The sequence below is a fragment of the Vigna radiata genome, chromosome 8 (genome assembly GCF_000741045.1).
Source record: "Vigna radiata var. radiata cultivar VC1973A chromosome 8, Vradiata_ver6, whole genome shotgun sequence".
In the NCBI taxonomy this organism is placed as follows: Eukaryota; Viridiplantae; Streptophyta; class Magnoliopsida; order Fabales; family Fabaceae; genus Vigna; species Vigna radiata.
Window position 1 is genome coordinate 1096357 of NC_028358.1, and position 19996 is coordinate 1116352.

Here is a 19996-nt window from a genome sequence, read left to right on the forward strand (position 1 = left end):
TCTGGCAAAACGCCGAACCAAAGGGCGCCCAGCCCCTTTTGGGGCGCCCAGGCGTGGATTCTGCAGGTTTTCTACAGATTTTGCAGAATTCACCCACTCTCATTTCGTTTTAGGCCTTTTGGTGGATTTCTAACACTCCTAACTTGATCTATGTGATGAATCAAACTTGCCTAACTGGTTCTAAACATTCCTAACATCATTTTCTAGTAGTTGTTCATAGAATTAANATCAATTACTTCAATTTCATTCACTTAGGGACTCAAACTAAAATTNACCATTTGGAATCTATTTTTGGTCAATTTAGTGCTCCTAACAAGTCACAAATGACTTAACTAAATTATCACAATGGCCTAACTCAACCCATGCCCTCTAAATCCCAATTTCACCATCTCACTTCCTCTATCCTAACCTAAACACCTTGCTTAACTTACCTTTTTCTTAGCAATCTGCATAACAATATCCCTAGTACTNCATTACTCAATTACAACATCATATTTCATTCAATTCAACTTCAATTCATGACATGCACAACCACAAAGTTCACAGACTAAACATCACGTATTCTAGCATATACATTCATCTCTTTAATTCAACAACAACACATTCCAATACACCATTTACACATGCATTAACTCAATCATTTTTAAACACAATCAATACAAACAGCTAACATTCATCAAATCAGAAATTAAACCTAGCCTCCCTTACCTNGAAATCCCAAAGTGCAGCTCAAGATTTTTCCTCCGCAGTTTCTACATTCTCAAGGACTCCCAAAAACCCTAAAGACCACAAGTAGTGATCAAAGACAGCTCTTAGAGCTGAGATTGAAATTAAATTGAAGGAAAGGACACAAAAGACACATGCAATCAGTGAAATTGTAGGTCTTAGGTTTCCTAACAGCAAAGAAAGGGGAAAAACAACTTAAACTGAAAATTTGATCGGTGCGACTCAGAGTGACGTCAAGATCGTCTATGCACTTTCAAAATGGAATTCCAATGGCTCAATGGGAAAGAAAGCTAGAGAGAAGGAAGTATTTTGAAAGAGCAAGAGGTTAGTGAGAGTTGGTTTGGGAAGAAATGAAATGGCATGATTTCAGAAAGTGTATAATGGAGCTACTGTTATGGTTTAATTTTCTTAAAATATAATTTTATTATTTTACTATTATTAAAAATTTATATTTTAATTTATAGGTTACTACATTTTACTTACATAAATCAAACTAATGCAGTATCAGTTTCATTAATAATGTAAAGTTTTGTTGGTTATAAGAAAAAGTTGATTATTAAGTTGTAGAACAGCATTTTGATTAGTGTTGTTTTTGAAAGAATGCCTTTTAGTTAACAGTAAAGTTAGAAAAGAAAATACATTTTCCTTTCAGCTAATTGATTAATTACATACACAAATTCTGAGAGCAGTATGTGTAGGCCTACTTAATATATGCAACATCAAAAAACTAAGCTAAGAAACTGTCATTTTTTTTTCTTCTCTCTTTATCTCCCAAAAAAATAATTAAAGAATATTTTGTTGTACTTGATATACAATTCAGCAAATATTCTGCATTAGTCTGTTGTATGTTTCAATGCCTAATGATGAAAACAAAGCATTGCTCTTCCAAATATGCAACCTTGCTCTCCTTCTTGTCACAGTGCAAGAATTGTAGAGCAAGAGATGCATCATTGCCAATGGTATCTCTGTGCTTAAATTCCAGCAAGAGAGATACATCAGTTTGGCTTCACCTTCTCTTTGCTAACTGGAATGTCCTCTTCAAGAAAATATTTGCAGATCTGTCATTTCTATGACACAACACCCTCAATATTGTGTTTGGATCTGACCTATTCCACCTTCCTGTGGTTGGTGGCATAGGCAATTTGTGCCCAGTTCCCATCACTCCAATCCCACTTGTTTCACATGTGGCAATGCTGAAATCATCCATCAGCTGTTCGGTGTTTTGCCCCATCAATGCAATGACACCCCGCACAGCTGCAGCCTCTCTCTCCACCAAATTTTCTGCTATCAGTCCCTCTCCGCAAGTGCAGAAAACCCGGTTCAAGCTCTCAAAGTCCTCTTGGATCATCACATTATCAGACCTGTTAAACACCCTTGAGCTTCCACCTGCAAGCAAAACCATGAGGAATGCATCAAAGGAGGCCTTCATCAATTCTCTCATTGCAAGTGCTTGAGCTCTATCTGTGACAAGTGCTGTCATCAATGTGATGTTTTGCTTGAGAATCCTCAGTGCTGGTTGAATGCGCGCATTGGCAACATCACCCAGATATAGGCCTCCATAGAAGGCTGAATTGGAGTCTAGGAATATGAGGCGGTATGCTGCAACTTCTGAGACATGTTGACATGCTGCTGGGATGGAGGAATTGGTTATTTCAAAATAGGGACCACTGCGTTTGCGGTTTGGTGAAGGGATTACCCCAGGAGTATGAGAGAGTGATTTCTCAATGGTGTTGATGTGAGAGAGGAGGTAGTGTAAGGTATTGAGACGAACATAGAGGCGTTGTGTGCCACGGCTGGTTGATGGCCTTGGATGATGACCTTCACTTATGTGATCTATCTCTGAATAATTGGCACCACAAGGGGTAGCTTTCTTCAACAACTTGATGAACTTTGAGTCTCTGTTGCATCTTGTCAAAGGAGGAAGTGAAGGAATATAACTCTGCTTTGTACCTGAGACAATAGATTTCTCACCATTTTGCATTGGTAATGTAGTAGTGATTATTGATAAAAATCTAAATATGCATTGAATTTATATTAAAGTTATTCCTGACGTTTGTGCTAGTGTTATCTAAAATCTTTTGCTTGGTTATGCCTACAAGTGATAAGTACTGCACTCTTGCAAAAACTGTTTACTTCCATGTTCAAACATACAATCCCAGTTGCACCAAGTGAAATAGAAATCTCCGGTTTAATAGTTTTTATGTGTATTGTTTTTCTCAAAAGAGAGTGACTTTTATTGTTTATGCACTAGCATAGCACTCACCACATGCTGCAACAAACATCACGTAGTCCTGGAAGAGGCCTTCCAATCCATCTGCAAGTTCTTGAACTACATCTTCAGTTATTCCCATTGGAATTTTAAAGAATTGTTCTACAACTGTCTTGGCACAGTTAACCAGTTCTGCGACTGATGGTGCATATGGCTCTGATTTGGACTTTGGATTCCATGTCTGCAGGGAAAGGGAAAGGAAATTAACAATTCATTCTCAGCTTTAATATAAATAACAAATCTTTTATCTAAACAAATATTCTTAATTGTGTCCTTCCTTTTAATCTTTGATGGAAAGAAGAGCCTTGACCCAAAACTTACTTCGGTTTCTTTTGCTCTTTGCAAACAGTCTCTTCCACTGCTCAATGATTCGTTTATCCATTTTCTTAAGAGGTTCATTATGATTGAATCAACTTCATACGGGGCCATCTCTCTCATCACTGTTTTAGCATTATCCTCACCACATTCGTCAACCACCATTTGGAGCAAAACCTTTTCTACCTTTTCAGCCCTTTGCAACACCTCCACGGTCTCACGAGTCAGCGAGGTCACCTCACCTAAATATTGCCTCAGCACATGCCCATAGCAGCTGTGCAACATCATTGCTGCCACTGCTCCTGCTGCTGGGTGCCATTTCTGTAGCATTGGAGTAAAATTCACTCTTTCCTTTATTGCCAATTCCTCTGTCTCCTGAGCTAGATGAAGAAGAATTTCCCTGAAATCTCCCTTTATTTCCAATTCAATAGCCTTGGCATTCACTGCATCGATTACCTGCATTCATAAAAAGAACTATATGTACAGACACACACACTATAATAATATAACATACCAAGGTGTAAGGAGAAGTTTAGAAACAAACCTTTTCAAATGCATGTTTTATGGTAGATCTAATGTAATAGTCAACCCTATCCCCAGATGAATCCACTATGGTTATATCACCCTTCTTTCCCCCTTCACCATCATCAAATATTGAGAGATCTTCTCCTAGAATCTGTGAGACTGACAACACTACAGGAAGAATGTTTTCAATTTGGCCAATATTTCCTCTCTGGAAATACTCATGATAATTAACCAGTCTCTTCTCAGCCCAACCCAGGATTGTACTCAGCACTGATGTCAAGAACTTTACATAGAGTGAGTCCTTTTCCCTCTTAGCATCAATGGCCACCTCAGACAACATGGCATTAGTGGCACAAAGAAGATCAGGTTCTATCTGCCCAGTTACCACATACTGTTGAAACAACACCCAAGTGAAGCACACATTATGAATAGGCCTAGTGATCCCCAAGATGGACCATGTCTTCTTTATCAGTTCAAGGAGCTCATCAACCTCATCAAGGACTAATGTGTCATCCCTATTGTCAAAAATGGCTTGAAGAAGACAAGTGTACAAGTGAACGTTCAAAGGGAATCCATCAGCCCAGTGGCAAATATCAGTCGGAGTACCATTGGAGCTTCTCCATGCCAATGAAACTACTGAGTTGGAAAGGGTTCTCAGAGTGTCAGAGTTTTTGCCAGTGTCTATAGGTCTGGACTCACCACTCCGAATGATGTCCCTAAGGCGCATGGCAAAAGTGGTGGCTTTTTCTATAGGGATTGAAGGGTGTGTGAGAAGCCCGGCTTCAAGGACTCTGAGTTGCCTCTTTTGCCAAATGTGATACTCAATGGAATCACTAAATTCAGAGGGTTTTAAGTGCCTCAGAAGTTCTAAGGGGAGAATGATAGTTTCTGCTCTTCTTCCTGCCTGCAACGTTGCAGCATTTTGAAAAAGTTAGACCAACAAGTGCTCTATATGTTTATGGGTATAGTTAGTAATACTCTATCCAACAAAAAAGTTCAATATACCAAAAGTTATATATATATATATAATATTATTGTTTTCATATTCTATTCATTATCATAAGCTATGTCTTGATTCTGTTCATTACTAGACCATAGAAGTAACTTTTACTTATTCTGTTTGGTTTCAAATTATTGGTCATTGTTATCAATTCAATGAAAAGAAATGGAGTCACGCTAATTAAGTCCAAAATGTGCGAAATGGAAGCATCATAACCAACATAATCTTTTTCCTTTTTTCTTTCACTTTAGAAATTTCGGTTTCACAAATCTAGTTAATTACTTTATATGAACATTTCCGTTCGATAATGTCTTCGGTTGGTACACGCCCACACAAACACATACAAACACATACATATATATAGAGATAGATAGATATAAATATATACATACAGCCTCTTCCTCTTTTCTAACAAAATTACATGTGTAATTAATACATGAAATGTAAAAGTACCCTCATTTTGAGATGTTTTAAACCATGTATATTGCATGGTTACACAATTAGAAGAACCACAGACATCATAATAATAAGGTTGAATCAAAAGGTAATCATAGTAATGAGGTTGGATCAAAGTCATCACACAATTTCAACAGAAAACATAAAATCAGAACCAAAACAAAATTCAGAGCAAATAATAATGATTACTAAATTCAAAACAATTTTGAAGCAATAATATTAATGATTACTAAATTAGCAAGATGTTACGTGCACGCATGCAACCATGCGTGTGCTTACTACATACTTGGCCAACAAGGGTCCTCGTGATGGTTTTCCTCAGTCGATTATCGTTGTGCTCAGTCACTCTCATCTGCTGTCTCATGATCTCTGCAGAAGTCATGGGCCGCCGCGGCCTCGGTGGCGTGTTGTTATGAAAAGGGCTGCCTCCAGCTATCGGTGAGGATGGCCCGCCGCTACCACCAGACACCATTCTCCTTGAAGGTGACCTTTTCAACATCTTCAGCCCTAGGGCCCGCTTTACCTTGCTTGTTGGCGACATCACCACATTGGGTGACTTCACCTCGTTCTCCTGGTTATTCAAGTAGAACGAATGCACTTGCCGGCTCCCAAATCCCGGTGAGGATCGGCAGGCGGTGAAAAAAATTTCATAAGCACATTCCCTTATGTCATCCTGATTGAGTCTTTCGAGTTTCTGGAAAGGCAAGATCAAATCATTGGTCTCGTCTTTACCGGCATATTCGAAAGCACGTTGGTCAGGATTACTATGGTGACATCGGTGACAACAGCTGTAACTGTAATCTTTCCTATGCTGTGCCGTAGAAAGCAAGGGGCCTGAATATGAATCCCGGCGGCTTTGCAGGCCCATAGGAGAAGATGGGTGATTGGTCACAGACCTAGCGGTGAATGGTGGCGGCGACCAAAACAATGACTAAATGATCTAAAGAAAATGGACAGAGAGAAGGAAGCGGTTTTGTTTGTCTTAAATGAGGGGATAAGAAAGAGATATAGGAAGAATATTAAGGCTATGGTGTTCGTTTACGTTACCCTAATGACAGCACTTTTCTGCATGGATGGTGCATGAGAGAGAGAGTGAAAGAGATGAGTGATTGTGCTTTGCCCACGTTGTCATCTCCGAAGAATAGGAGAAACAAACGAAAGGTGGTATATTAGCTAGAATAGAAGAAGACTCGTGCATTTTTGTCGGAAACATTTTGTTTTTGCACTACAATGCTTTGTTGCGACATGCAAGTGCTAAATTACAGGGTGGTTTTACCATTTTTTCTTTTTCTTTCTGTTTGTGTTGTCATAAGTCATCGTCGCCTTCTCGTATTTGTTTAGACAGAGGTAGTTAGTTTGTTTGAGATTTTTGATTGATCGTGTTACGTTTACTCGGGAGAAGAATTAATAGGATGATCGTATTTTAACCATTTTTTTAAAAACTTTTTCACAATTATCAATATTTTATTGATTTATATATTTCAAACCGTTTTATTGATTTATATATATCAAACCGATCAATTACGAGTTATCACGACCGTCAAAAAGTTATTAAATTTCTTTTTTATTATATTTTTGACCTAAAAAGAAAATAAAATGTATTTTTAATAATTTTTTTATAATATTTTTATAAGTGTTTTTGTGATAGTCTATAATTGATTTGTTTCAAATATACGAACTAATAAAATAGTAACATCTGTTGTAAAAAAATTCTAAGAAAAATTGTTAAAATATCATGTTAAACCGTGGTTTGACACTTATTTCTTAAAATTAGAGGCACCATCAAGTGTTTTAATAATGTAAATATATATTAGTATTTTAAATTTAAAATGTTAATTAAAATATTGGTATGTTGAGATTGTGGTTTGGATATTTTTTATTTCAATAGTGTCAAGATATCAACCTTCAAACAAAAGGTACCCTACTTATACACACTTTAACTTTTTAATTTAAAAGTACTATAACATAAGTCTTATGATAAATGAAATGTCTTAAAATCATAACATTATTAAAACCCTAATGACAATATATACGAAGAATCTAACATGTTATTGAAATGGTATTTTTTTTTGTCTTAAAAATGAAGTTTTATTTCACTAATTATCATGGAGGATTTTTTTTTCCCTTGATCTAAGCAGGTAATGTGTGAATGTAAAACCAGTTTTATTCATCTTAAGACTCTAATATGTAAATGTGGGCACTTAAACCTATGAAACTAATCGATTATCCTCCATATAAACACTCAAATATAACTTTCTCCAAAATCTTAATTTCCTTAACAACTTTAAGATTATTTAGTTTAAAAATAAGAAATGAATGTAAATATAAAAGTTTTACCTAATTTGTAAAGTTGTTGAAGGAGATGTCTTAGAAGGTAACATATGTTACTCAATCATAATATGTCTCATGAGTATGGAGTACAAAAAATACACATATCCTTATGATTGTGTATTACACAAAAATAAGTTTGTAGTATTAATGGTGTGTATGTGGTGGTCACATTTTTTAAAAAAAAAAAAACAAATTTAAATATAGTGAAAATTATATATTGGAATTAATCTCTTGTGTTAAATACACACATACACATAGGGTTCTCTATTTATAATAGAAGAAATATGGGCTAAGCCCAAATATAAATGAATATGTAGGAATAAAATAAAATAAAATAAGAACAATGTTTTCCTAATAAACATACAAGGACTATATTTCCCTAATTAACATAAACACAATATAAACTAAATATAATATCTCTAACACTCCCCCTCAAGCTGGAGCATACAGATTGTATGGACCAAGCTTGGAATAAATAAACTCGATTTGAAATATATGATTTGTCTTCAAGAGTGTGCGGCAAACAGATGCGCAATCACTTGTCGACGAACAACTAACAACAATTTATGGACAGTAGTAGACAACTGCGAAACTTCAAATAGTACCGTGAAACTTCAAGTGGGATGACTTTGACAAAGGAGAACAATGACAAACTCCAGGGACTAGATTGCCATCAAGTAAGGATGGGGCTTGCATCAAAACTACAGGGACTGCCATCACTGACTGATGAGGCCTGTAGTGGCTAAAAGCAACAAAACTACAGGGACTGCCATCACTTTTTTTGCCATGTCTCAACCCATTTTCTTCTTCTTAGACATCTTCACAACTCCTAACACCATCATCACTTTCACTTTTCCTTGCACACACAGAACCAATCCACAAACATCAACTCAAAGAACACCATCCTACATATTCATTTACATTTGGGCTTAGCCCATATTTCTTCTATTATAAATAGAGAACCCTATGTGTGTATTTAACACAATGGATTAATTCCAATATATAATTTTCACTATATTTAACTTGGTATCAGAGTCATGATTAGAGTCTATCCTAGCGAGTTCTAAGTGGGTATTTCTGTTTCCACCCGTTGTCGGGCCGCTATTGGACCATCCAATTTCTACTATCACGCACGAGATGTCTATACCTCGGCGTGAAGGGGGTGTGTTGGAAGTCCCACATCGACTAGAGATAAGGTCAATTTATAATATATAAGTGAGGTGCAAACCTCATCTTACAAGCCGGTTTTGTGGGGTTGAGTTAGGCTTAAACGTGTTATTTCATTTACTAAAGATTCTGTTTGTTTGCAGGACCGGAGTTCGAAACACATGATTGGCACAGGATGTGAGTCTCATGGTCTATATCTTCTCCGCCCTTCTCCACATGTTAGTGTCATCATGGAGTCACCATCCCTTCTTCATGCTCAGTTCGGTCATCCCAGCCTTGCCAAACTGCAGCAACTTGTTCCGAGTTTGTCGAAGTTATCCAACTTGTCATGTGAGTCTTGTGAGTTAGGAAAGCATACTCGTAGTTCCTTTCCTCGTAGTGTTTCACAACGAGCGTCGTTCCCTTTTTCATTAGTTCATTCTGATATTTGGGGACCTAGTCGTGTTAAGTCCACTTTAGGATTTCAGTATTTTGTACTTGGTTGTTTTTAATGAAGAATCGTTCTGAGTTGTTTTCTATTTTCCAATCATTTTTTAATGAAATAAAAACACAGTTTAGGGTTTCTATTCGAACTTTACGCAGTGATAATGGTCATGAATATCTTTCTCAACAGTTTTAACATTTTATGGCGTCTCATGACATTCTTCACCAGACCTCTTGTGCGTATACTCCTCAACAAAATGGGGTGGCTGAGCGCAAGAATAGACACCTCATTGAAACAACTCGTACACTTCTAATTCATGGTCAAGTACCCTCGCGTTTTTGGGGTGATGCGGTTCTCACTGCATGTTATCTCATTAACCGCATGCCGTCTTCTGTCCTAGATAACAAAATCTCTCACTCTGTCTTATTTCCTCAAGACCCTTTACATCCATTACCTCTTAATGAAAACTTTTCGAAGGATATATCTGTATATAAAATCAGTATATAAGTGAAAAAATAGTTACATACAAATTTTATATACGGATTTATAATTAATTAATAAATAAATAAAATTAAGTTATTTAAAATGCATATAGAAAAAGTCGCAAACCCTATTTTCTTCTTTCTCAATCGTGTTGCCATTACTCGTTTGGAAAAAGGGTCGGGCCACGCCTCTTCAATCCCACCACCAAACCTATTCTTCCTTCTCTTTCACTGTAACCCTTCCTAAATCAGTGTTCTGGTTGTGGTTTTCTCTCGTCGAACCCTTTATCCCCTTTAGTGGAGCATCGATTCTCTTTCGTTGAGCTCTCTAAAACCCTAATTTTCCCTCATTCGAACTATCATTGTGCGTCCTTGGTGCCGGTTAATTGATAAGTAATGTTTAATTCTGATTGAGCTAAATTTTTTAATTGCAAAAACCCTAATCCTTTTTTTTTCTACTGGGCATAAAATTGCAATTCTCCATCCTCAATCTCTTCTCCACCCTCACTCTCTTCTCTTAAGCCTTAATTTCTCCCATCCATTTTCAATTTATGCAATTACTCGCACGATAAGGTTATGTTTCTTCCCCGCAACTCTATTTTGCACGACTTTCTTTTTTCTACATGCATTTCCTCTTGTTAATCGCCCGATATTTAAAGCTTTTGTTGTATTGAAAAATATATACTTCTCATGCTTGCATTTTGATTTCCGCAATGGCCTGCAAAGGTCCCAGATCTAAGATTGATCACGAGAGTAGAGTCAAACGGCAAAAGGTTTCCAAAGGGGCCTCCATGTGGGAAAATGAGCTCCTAGATGTAGGCTACCAGTCTCTATGCATCCAGATTCCCTACACAGTTGTGAAGAGCTGTTATCAGACTGGGTGGCTATGATGTATGGATTTGTCTTACATGCTATTTTTGACAGATCATCTCTTTGAATGGTTCTAGGCCATGGCTGTAATTCTTGCATTACTTTGCTTACTTCAAACTTAAGGTTGTTGTTAATGTTATTTTCGGAGACGGTGGCCAGAGACGGTGGCCGGAGACGGTGGCCGGAGACGGTGGCCTGAGACGGTGGTCGGAGACGGTTGCCGGAGACGGTGGCCGGAGACGGTGCCGGAGACGGTGGCCGGAGACGGTGGCCGGAGAAGGTGTCGGCAGCGGTGCCGGAGAAGGTGCCGGCAGCGGTGCCGGAGACGGTGGTCAGAGACGACGACCGGAGATTGTTGCGCAGCGGAAGCGTGGTAGGCCCATAACCCACAGGTCCCAGGATCGGAGCCTGGCTCTGATACCACTTGTTGGGAAAATCTCCCTTGCACACTCATAACGTGATCCACACAAATAATATTACTCTTCAATCCATTGTGGGTTTGACCCACACAAATAATATTACTCTTCAATCCATGGTGGGTTATTTTTATTAAACTTTGGCAACCTTTAAATAGGTGCAAATTAGGCCTTGGGCCAATTACAAATAATAAAAACTGACAATAAAATATCAACTTACCTAAAAATAAAATCTCCTTATTCTATCATAAAATAATATTCTACCTAATAAACACAAAATCATAACTACCTGTTCTTATTTTCTCTCTATCAAATCAAACTAAATATTACTAGGCTCAAAACTAATAAAATAATAAATCTCTAAAATTTAAGTTTATCCCAACAAACTCCCCCATAAACTTAAATTCTTCCTTCCTTCTCCCAGATCGTCTAGGGTCTTGAGTGTTCCAAACTTTTCCTAAAGCACTTGAACTAGTGGCTAAAATCTCTGCTACCAGTGTGCCTCCATAACCACAAGTAGCCCTTTCCAACCGCCAGAACTCGCTTACCTGAATACCCTTTGCCAAGAAGACTTTCGGTATAGGGATCACTATATTCGTTGTGAACTCTTCTACAATCTCATAGAACCTATCCTTCATCTACAATCTCGTAGAATGTCCTTCTCTCGCATATTTTTCATCGCAAAGAATCTGGAGAAAACACTGTTTGCAAGATTAGCCATCTCTTACTCTTTCTTTCTCTTTTTCTCTCTTTCTCCTTTTCTCTCTTTCGGACACTTAGACTCTTCCCACTCTATCTTTTCTCTCTGGGTATTTGACTCTCTTTTTTTTTCTCTCTAAACTCTCCCCTCTTTCCTTTTTTCTTTTATTTTCTTTTTCTTTTTTCTCTCACTCACTCCCCTCCAGCGGAAGCATTCCCAACCAAACCATCGGCTCTGATACCACTTACATATTTTATATTAAGTGGGTTATAAGCCTAACTCAACCTCACAAGGCCAACTTTGTGGGGTTGAGTTAGGCCTAAAACTCACTTCTAACATGGTATCAAAACCATGGTTAGAGCCGATCCTAGCGATATTAGTTGGGCATATAGTTCCATCCCTTATTGGGCCGTTATCGGACCACCCATTAATATCTAATCTCACGTTCGAGATGTATATACCTTGACGTGAGGGGGTGTGTTGAAAGTCCCACATCGACTAGAGATAAGGCCAATTTATAATATATAAGTGGAGTGTAGATCTCACCTTACAAGCCGGTTTTGTGGAGTTGAGTTAGGCCTAAAACTCACTTCTAACAATAGTGAAGGAGATTGATGAAACTTTTTTAGATTTGGTATGAAGTCAAGAAACTTTGAGAATTGGATTAAGTAAAAATATGATGAATCCTTATAGAAACTTAAACCGAAAACACAACTCAGGATCAATTTTGTTGATCCTTTACAATATCTTATACATCAATAGAAAACATATTATATTACCAATGATGATTTCAAGATTCCAACAATCAGTAAATAACATAAATGTATATCTCAATTTTTTATCGATGGTATGAAGATGTTGTTAGAAATAAAAATGAATGTATTTGATGCATATTATGAAGATAATTTTAGGTAGCATGCAATGTCAAATTATTTTCAACACATGGTAACCAAGTAATTATAAATTTAACATTTAAAAGAAATAATTACTAGTAAATATAAAAAAATTGTTTGAAATATATTTAAATGAATGGGAGGTCACTAGTCAAACAATACACAAATAATCAATAAGTAATTCTAAATTTAACATTTAAATAAAACATAAGTATTGGTAAACATAAAAAACCATTTTTTTTAAAGTATGTTCAAATGAATGGGAGGTGATATCTAAATAAGCTAGTGATATGTATTGGAGTGCAAACAAAGTCTCACATCGAATAAAAAAAGAATCGGACAAGAATTTATATACACATAGATATCTTTATATAGTTAAGAAGTTTTTAAAATGGTACCAAGTGTAGAAACTGTGTATCGAATCTCTCAAAAAAATGTTTACCCAACTTACATTTTTTTTAATCAAAAGTTTACTTTAAGCATTTCAGAAGAAAATAATGAAAAAACATAAAACTACAAACATTGAGTATGAGCAAATGGCCAACTTGACACTGAGCTGAAGCTTTTCCGGTCAGGAATGGTGAAAACAATGGATGAGCTTGTTTTCTTTATACCAACTTCAAGCAACTTATCATCTTAACAACACAACACATCACTCACAACTTCTTCAATATAATATGAATATTAAATGAGCTTACCCGATATAATGAGACAAAAAGTGTTCACGTGTTGCTCACTCTTTGAAATTTTCAAAATTTATTTGTTCAATAAATATCAATTATTAATTCCAAATAGACATAAATAATATAATGGCTACAAAATCATTATATCAATTTTAAAAACATTTATTAATTAAAATATCTTTCCACGTCATAAACGAAATATAAGTATAATATTCAATTTTTTTCAAATTGTGTGTGTGTGTGTGAATAAAACTAGTAATATAAAACACTGTTCACTAAACAACCACAAATAATTTGGTAACAATTGAAGAATTTTAATACAATTACAAATATAAAAAGTATAGTACAATTTTACATATTGCACTATAAATAAAATAATTTCACACTTCAACAAAATACAGTAAATAAGCCATTTAATTGTACTTTTGTTTCAAGTGTTAATAATTGCAATTGGATTTCTTGGATATAGTTAATTGACATTTTAGTCCTCCAGGTTCTAGGTGTAACAATTAAGTTGTAATTGTGTAATTGTGCAATTGGATTTCTTGGATATAGTTAATTGACATTTTGTTTCTCCAAATATGGAAATTATGAAGCTCTAACTCTAAACTCTTCTCACTGTGAATCATGCTGTCACAGAATTCCATTGTGACATTTTCTAATTTCAGGCTAGTTAGCACTTATCTTCCTCTCTTTCTCACATATTTAATGTGTGTATGGCAGTAAATTAATTGTTTTTGAGTTTTGACAGAAGTGGGGAAAAGTGTAATGATCATACTAGTGGCAAAAATATGAAGAAAGTAAGGTTTAATTTGAATTTAAAGACAGATCAGCTAAACCTCATTGAATATCAAATTTTAGATAATGAGAGAGAAAAAAAAGAGGCAACACCTATAGTGAAGCAGAAGGGTCTGCAGCTTTGACAATTACATATCCTTCTAATTATGAATGTTACAATTACATAGAAGACTGTGATAACGAGGAAGATATAACATATGAAGATCTAATAGTGATGCTGACAATAACAACAACAACAATGAATTTGATGATGGTGATGGTAGTGAAGAGAATAAAGAGTTTGAAGCACGTGATCAGAACACAAGACATAAAGAGTTGATTATGCTGTATTCCTTGGTGGCAGAAGAAGGACTAAAGAATCAATTGCCACTAGTTCCCACTGAACCTTACTTGAAATCATACTTATGTGGACAAAACAGAAGCAAGTGTCTGTCTACTGTAATGTGCCCTGTAGAGAACCAGACTCAGTGGAAAGCAATCAAAGCAAAAGTTACATCCGGTAATAAGCAAAAGAGGAAGGTCATTGTTCCACCAGAGCCAAAGAAAAGCATGCCCTTAGCCTCAGAGGCAAGCTTCTATTTCTCACCTTTGACGTCAGATTCAGAAGCACATAACTCCAACTCTTAGCCTCTATTGCCAGAAATTGCAGTTGATTCCAATTTTTTGAACTGGCTCGTTTCTATGAATCCTATTGCTCTATGACTAAAGTTAATTGTTACCTATGCAGGCATGAAAGAGAATGAAAGATCTAGAAAATATTAATTCATTGACTTGATTGGTGAAATTTTAGTTGGCAAGGAATCACACGGTTGACTACAATATAATATTTGCACCCTGTATGAGGACATCAATTATAGAAGAGGAGCATGAAGTTTGATTCTTCTGTTTATTCCTTCAACAAGTTGGTAAGAGCCAGTTGGGATGACTGAGTAGTGTTCATATGTATAATTCTTATCCTGTGTTTTGCTGTCAATAGTTATGCATAATTGGAGTGAGGTTTTGTCTATATTTGTATTCATGTTGGACCTAGAATAAAAGAAAGTAAATCTAACAAAGGATCAATTCATTTTTCAGTTTTACAAAAATTTAAAGACTTGTTATTCTTCAAGATTTCGATTGATAAAACTCAACTTCTATAAGAGTTATTGTCAAGTCAAACACATGTAAAATTAGATTCACATAAATAGAACTGAATATAAATGCTTATTCTAATTTCGACAGCAAAGGGAAAGCAGTACACAAGGACTGTTTCAGCATAATTATTTGAGAATGAATACCCAAATCATGAAATTTATTCCATACATTGGGGAACAAAAAAACAAGGAAATATTTAATAAAGGTGCCTCCTCTTCAACTAGAAAACGGTGATTAAAGTTTAGTGCAGAGCTATCACCACTCACATTTCTATCATGTGTACTTGATCTACATCCGAGAACTCACTCCAAAGTCCATATATGAAATCATCTCAAAACCCAGTGAAGGTGAAATGGATACACTAGGTAGACATGAGAAGCTGCTTGTCTAGGTTTATTGGACTGTTGGTCCCACCTCAAAACACAGATCAAACCTGCTGAGTTGTCAAGTTTTGGTCAAAGTCAGGGCTGGCATGCCACAGTAATGCCCCCTGATCCAGCAGAGTTTGAGACAATTATCAAGATGGTTTCTACATTATTGTGCAGATGCAAGAATCTGAATCCTCATCTTCTGAATCACTGGCATCACTGCATACAGAATGGGAGACCAAATGGGAAAAAATTCTTGTATTATCTAAATAAATGATCCACATAAGATTGATTGTCACACTCAGTTACATTTTTTAACATTGTAGTTGTATTGCATATGCATTGAACTTTTATCCCAAATAGACAGACAAAATAGAAACATCTTTACTTTTTTTCTTGTTACTGTTTTCCTCCTTTGCCTTTCTTTAGGTGAAATTAAACTAAGGAGTTTAAAGAATTTTTTACTACAGTTTAACACATCCTTAACTCCACCAGCATAGGAACAACTCCAACGCATCTGTATGAGTTCAGAAGATAAAGAAAACACACAAAATGAGACAAGTATAGTTTTCTCTATAATGGAGAACAGTTGCTCACTTCAAGCAATATGGCTTCTATGATATATTTCCGTTCACATGTATCAATAAAAATCCTTAAAACTAATGATTCCATATTAAATTTTTCTACTTTTCCCCAAGGGTTCTATAGGTCATAAGCTTTATCCTTGTAATTTATATTTTCTGTGGGTGTCACCATAAGTTTACCCTCGTCAACAGATGCTATCATGTTTGTAACCTATCCTATATAAATAGGAACATAAGTTTTTTCCCCCTAATAGTGTCTCCTTAGTCTCACTAACAAAATACAGTAACCAATAAATCCTCCCTCAGTACAGCATAGACTATTCTTAAGAATCCTTTTCAACTTCTTCATGAGTGAGAGAAAAACTAAATTCCACCTCACAACTCATAAACCTGTACTTTCCAGTCTGTGTCAAAATAAAACACCTTATGCACTCTTCCTCACCAAAACTAGCCTGCATGTTCACTACTTTTTCTTCCTCTTATTAGCCCTTCATTTCCTCTCCTATAACAAAAGGTTCTAAATTAACCTAATTAGTGCCAACAACTTACATTGACAGTTTCCTTGTAGTACAATTAAAATGCTGATTGTCAAATATTAAAAATTTAGCAAACTGGAGTTTAGGTCCTTGAAAGATTATGCATACATTGATTTATCCCTCCAAAGATCATCTATATCAGTTAATAACAATTTTTTCCACTCGTTAATGCTGGTGATGAATAAGGTTGAAAGGCCCCACGTGTATTTCTTTAGGTAAGAACAAAAATATGTAGGGATCGAGACTGTGATTTTAAAAGACAGGCTATGGCATATCAAATTCCATGCAAATTCTAAAAGTTGTGGGTTTAATTAAAACTCAAACATCACTTAGTTAGTATTTTACTAGTCTGCACACAAAGTTGTAAGTCTAAGAAAATAAATCTTTCATAGTTTAAACATTAATTTAATGTTCTTTAGTCTTTTTCACTTCCCTATAACTGCTATGAAGCAAAGGAGTATGTGGTACATTTTTTGAGTACAGTCATGGGATAAGAAACTTGTGAGTCAATAGGAGAGGGTAGCCCATAAGAGAGGACAGAATATACTTCACTTGAATGAATAATAGTTAGTCAGTGAGGGTGACACCAAGTGAAACAACTGAAGTGCCCTCCAAATTCCAATCCTATTGGGTACATGTCAAAGAAAACACCAGCTAAAAGTACCATCTACAGATTATCAGAAAGATACTCATAAAATAAACTGCCCTAAAGTAAGTCCTAAGAAAACTCAGCAGTAGAAAGCAGGAGGATTTCAAATTTATCAGGTTAAATCAAACTAAGATCTGATGTCAAATGTAAGTCATGACACTGTACACATGCCAACCTTTGAGAGAGTAACCAATAGTTCTAAAGATCCTAAGACAACAAAAACACATGAATTAAGCTGAAATTAATTTTTCTTTTCTTAACAAAAAAAAGCAGTAAAAATCAAGAGTCAATAATAAAAAATGTTTTCTATAAAACAAGGTAAAGCCATTAGTTAAGTTGAAATTGACTTATTCTTTTCACTTTTAGAGATAGAACAAGAAGATCTCAAGTTCCAAATTCATATCTTGGAAATTGTCAGCACTGAGAAAAGGTCCAAAAGTCCAACACCAAAAATAGTGAAATGAGAAGGAAAAAGAGGACCAAAAATGTCTAAATTAGAGGAATGCACCGGTTCAAAGAACCTCTAACGAAATAACAAAACCAAGCAACCATTGATTATCACCACCACACAAATATTCTGAGTATTATAAATATAAAATATATCAGTTCACATTTCAACCTCAACTTGCCTTTCTGACAGAGACATCCAAGTTTAATTACCTTATGCTGGTCCAAATACTCCTAAAATAAAATATGGGTAATTTCATAGAAATTAATGAAGTGATAATCATCATAAACTCCTCCATAGATCAAATCAAGAGTAATGAACATGAAGATGACAGACACCAGTATTTCCACAGAGTTCATTAACTCATTCCAGAGGAGTTGCTTATTTTGAGTAAAAGATTTAACAACACAAACAAACCACTAAATAGATTTACAGACATGTAATTACCACCCTAAACAGCAAAGATTTAGCAAAAACTCACGAAATGCCCCAAATTTGGAAGAAAAAAAAACATGTCAAAAATTTCTTTCCTCTTCTTAGAGCAATACAAAACTGGACCAGTCAATTAGTGTGCAATAAATGTTCCAGCTAAAAACATTAGAACATCAAAATCTTAAAATTGGAGATAAAAAAGAAAACAAATCTAACACAACATAACAATTTTTGAATTCAAAACAGCCAACCTAAATTCGCTAAGATTTACCGAATTGATAAAAAAAAAGGTACCTAGGCTCATATTCCAACACCTCGGCAAGTTTATTCCCATTCCTATCATTCCATTGCACACTCCGGCGAGTCTTGTCAGAGTTTCTGGACATGCCGCCTCTCCGAGGAGGCAACAAAGAATTGGAGTCGCTGTCATCATCTCCGTTGACATGATCTTCAACCTTTTCACTCCGCAAAGAAGAAGCCACCACAGGTTTGTGTTTATCCATGATGCAACCATTAACATCCTTGGAATCCATATCCACCACCAATCACACAAACAGACACAAACAAAAGCAAAATTCCAACCCAGAAAATATTTAGAACAATGTGAAGACTTGAAAGAGACCCATTTGACTGAAAAACATGTTCCAATATCGAAATCTGAAAAAGATCAAAACTTCGAATTGGAGGAACAAGTCTAAGTAAGGTCAACGCGTTATCCAGGACGCTGATGCAGGGAGATCAATGGAAACAAACAATGAGAAGGGAAAAAATTGAAGTGAGAGTAAATTGTTAGAACAGAATCTCAGTGTCATGAATAAAAATTTATTTTCTCGAGAAAATGAGGGCAAAAATTTCGGGTTGCAAATTAAAGAGCATCGGATTTTTTATATATATATATATATATATATATATATATATTTATTTATTTATTTATAAAATGGGAGAAAAATCCCAACACGTAAGAACTTGTGAAAATAATAAAAAATAAAGAAATTGCCAAATAATTATAACTCGTCGTTTCTCCGAAAATTTTCAAATATAAAAACCTATTTTTCATAAAAATTGCAAAAACCAAACCCTTTACTTTATTTTTTTAATATTTTTTTAATAATTTCTTTTACAATTTTTTACAATTAATTTTGTGATAATTTATGATTAATCCGTTTTAAACGTATAGATTAATAAAATAGTAATATATAGTCTATTATAAAAAAAGTTGTTAAAAAAAATTATTACCATATTATAATCCATAATAATTTTAAATCTATTATTATTAAAAATTTATAATATTTAAAAGAATTTTTACTTTAAATTTTATTATAGTAACTTATTAAAAGAGTCTTTTTGACCTATTCTTTGTAATGTAAAGGATTTCACGAAAAAATAAGTTGGCCACTAATTGGCATTTTTCTATGTTTTAACACTTTAATTGTTTCATGTAATACTTGTGTCACTAAATATAATGCTATTATTTATGTAAAATGAAGAAACTTGTAATTAGATCAATGAATTCTGAAATTTGTTTTACCTTTTTTAATTGATATTTAATGAAAAGAATACATAGTTTTATTTATATAAAATAATCATATATATTTTACATGTTTATTTTTAATAAAAAAGTTTAAAAAAATTGAATTACATTTATAAATATTTGTTTATATTTTGTATCAAACTTAACTTTAAAATAGTTATTATTTACATAAAATAAATAGAGTCAAATAAATTGAGTGTTCAATTTTTTTTTTCTTTAAATTGGATGTTTAATAAATTGCAAGTTTTGATTAAGATTC

General features: G+C 34.9%; 2 protein-coding genes across 2 annotated transcripts; both read right to left on the reverse strand.

The window, feature by feature from the left end:
* Window positions 1–1429: 1429 nt before the first annotated feature.
* Window positions 1430–6408, reverse strand: LOC106770018. Its single transcript, XM_014655838.2, has 5 exons — window positions 5578–6408; window positions 3855–4739; window positions 3317–3766; window positions 2990–3176; window positions 1430–2676 (listed from the first exon to the last, which is right to left on the reverse strand). Exons 1-5 carry the CDS (start codon window positions 6157–6159, stop codon window positions 1733–1735), a joined length of 3048 nt encoding a protein of 1015 aa, XP_014511324.1. The 5' UTR covers window positions 6160–6408; the 3' UTR covers window positions 1430–1732.
* Window positions 6409–15239: 8831 nt separating this feature from the next.
* LOC106772854 lies at window positions 15240–19074 on the reverse strand. The gene is made up of 2 exons (XM_014659466.2): window positions 18501–19074; window positions 15240–15776 (listed from the first exon to the last, which is right to left on the reverse strand). Exons 1-2 carry the CDS (start codon window positions 18737–18739, stop codon window positions 15719–15721), a joined length of 297 nt encoding a protein of 98 aa, XP_014514952.1. The 5' UTR covers window positions 18740–19074; the 3' UTR covers window positions 15240–15718.
* Window positions 19075–19996: the final 922 nt, after the last annotated feature.

Coding starts and splice junctions, on each gene's coding strand:
- LOC106772854 (XM_014659466.2), bottom strand. CDS start 18,739: ATGGATTCCAAGGATGTTAATGGTTGCATCATGGATAAACACAAACCT. Junction 15,777..18,500: donor GTGTTGGAATATGAGCCTAG/GTACCTTTTTTT, acceptor TTCTGTATGCAG/TGATGCCAGTGATTCAGAAG.
- LOC106770018 (XM_014655838.2), bottom strand. CDS start 6,159: ATGGGCCTGCAAAGCCGCCGGGATTCATATTCAGGCCCCTTGCTTTCT. Junction 4,740..5,577: donor CGAGGACCCTTGTTGGCCAA/GTATGTAGTAAG, acceptor GCAACGTTGCAG/GCAGGAAGAAGAGCAGAAAC. Junction 3,177..3,316: donor AAAGAGCAAAAGAAACCGAA/GTAAGTTTTGGG, acceptor CTTTCCCTGCAG/ACATGGAATCCAAAGTCCAA.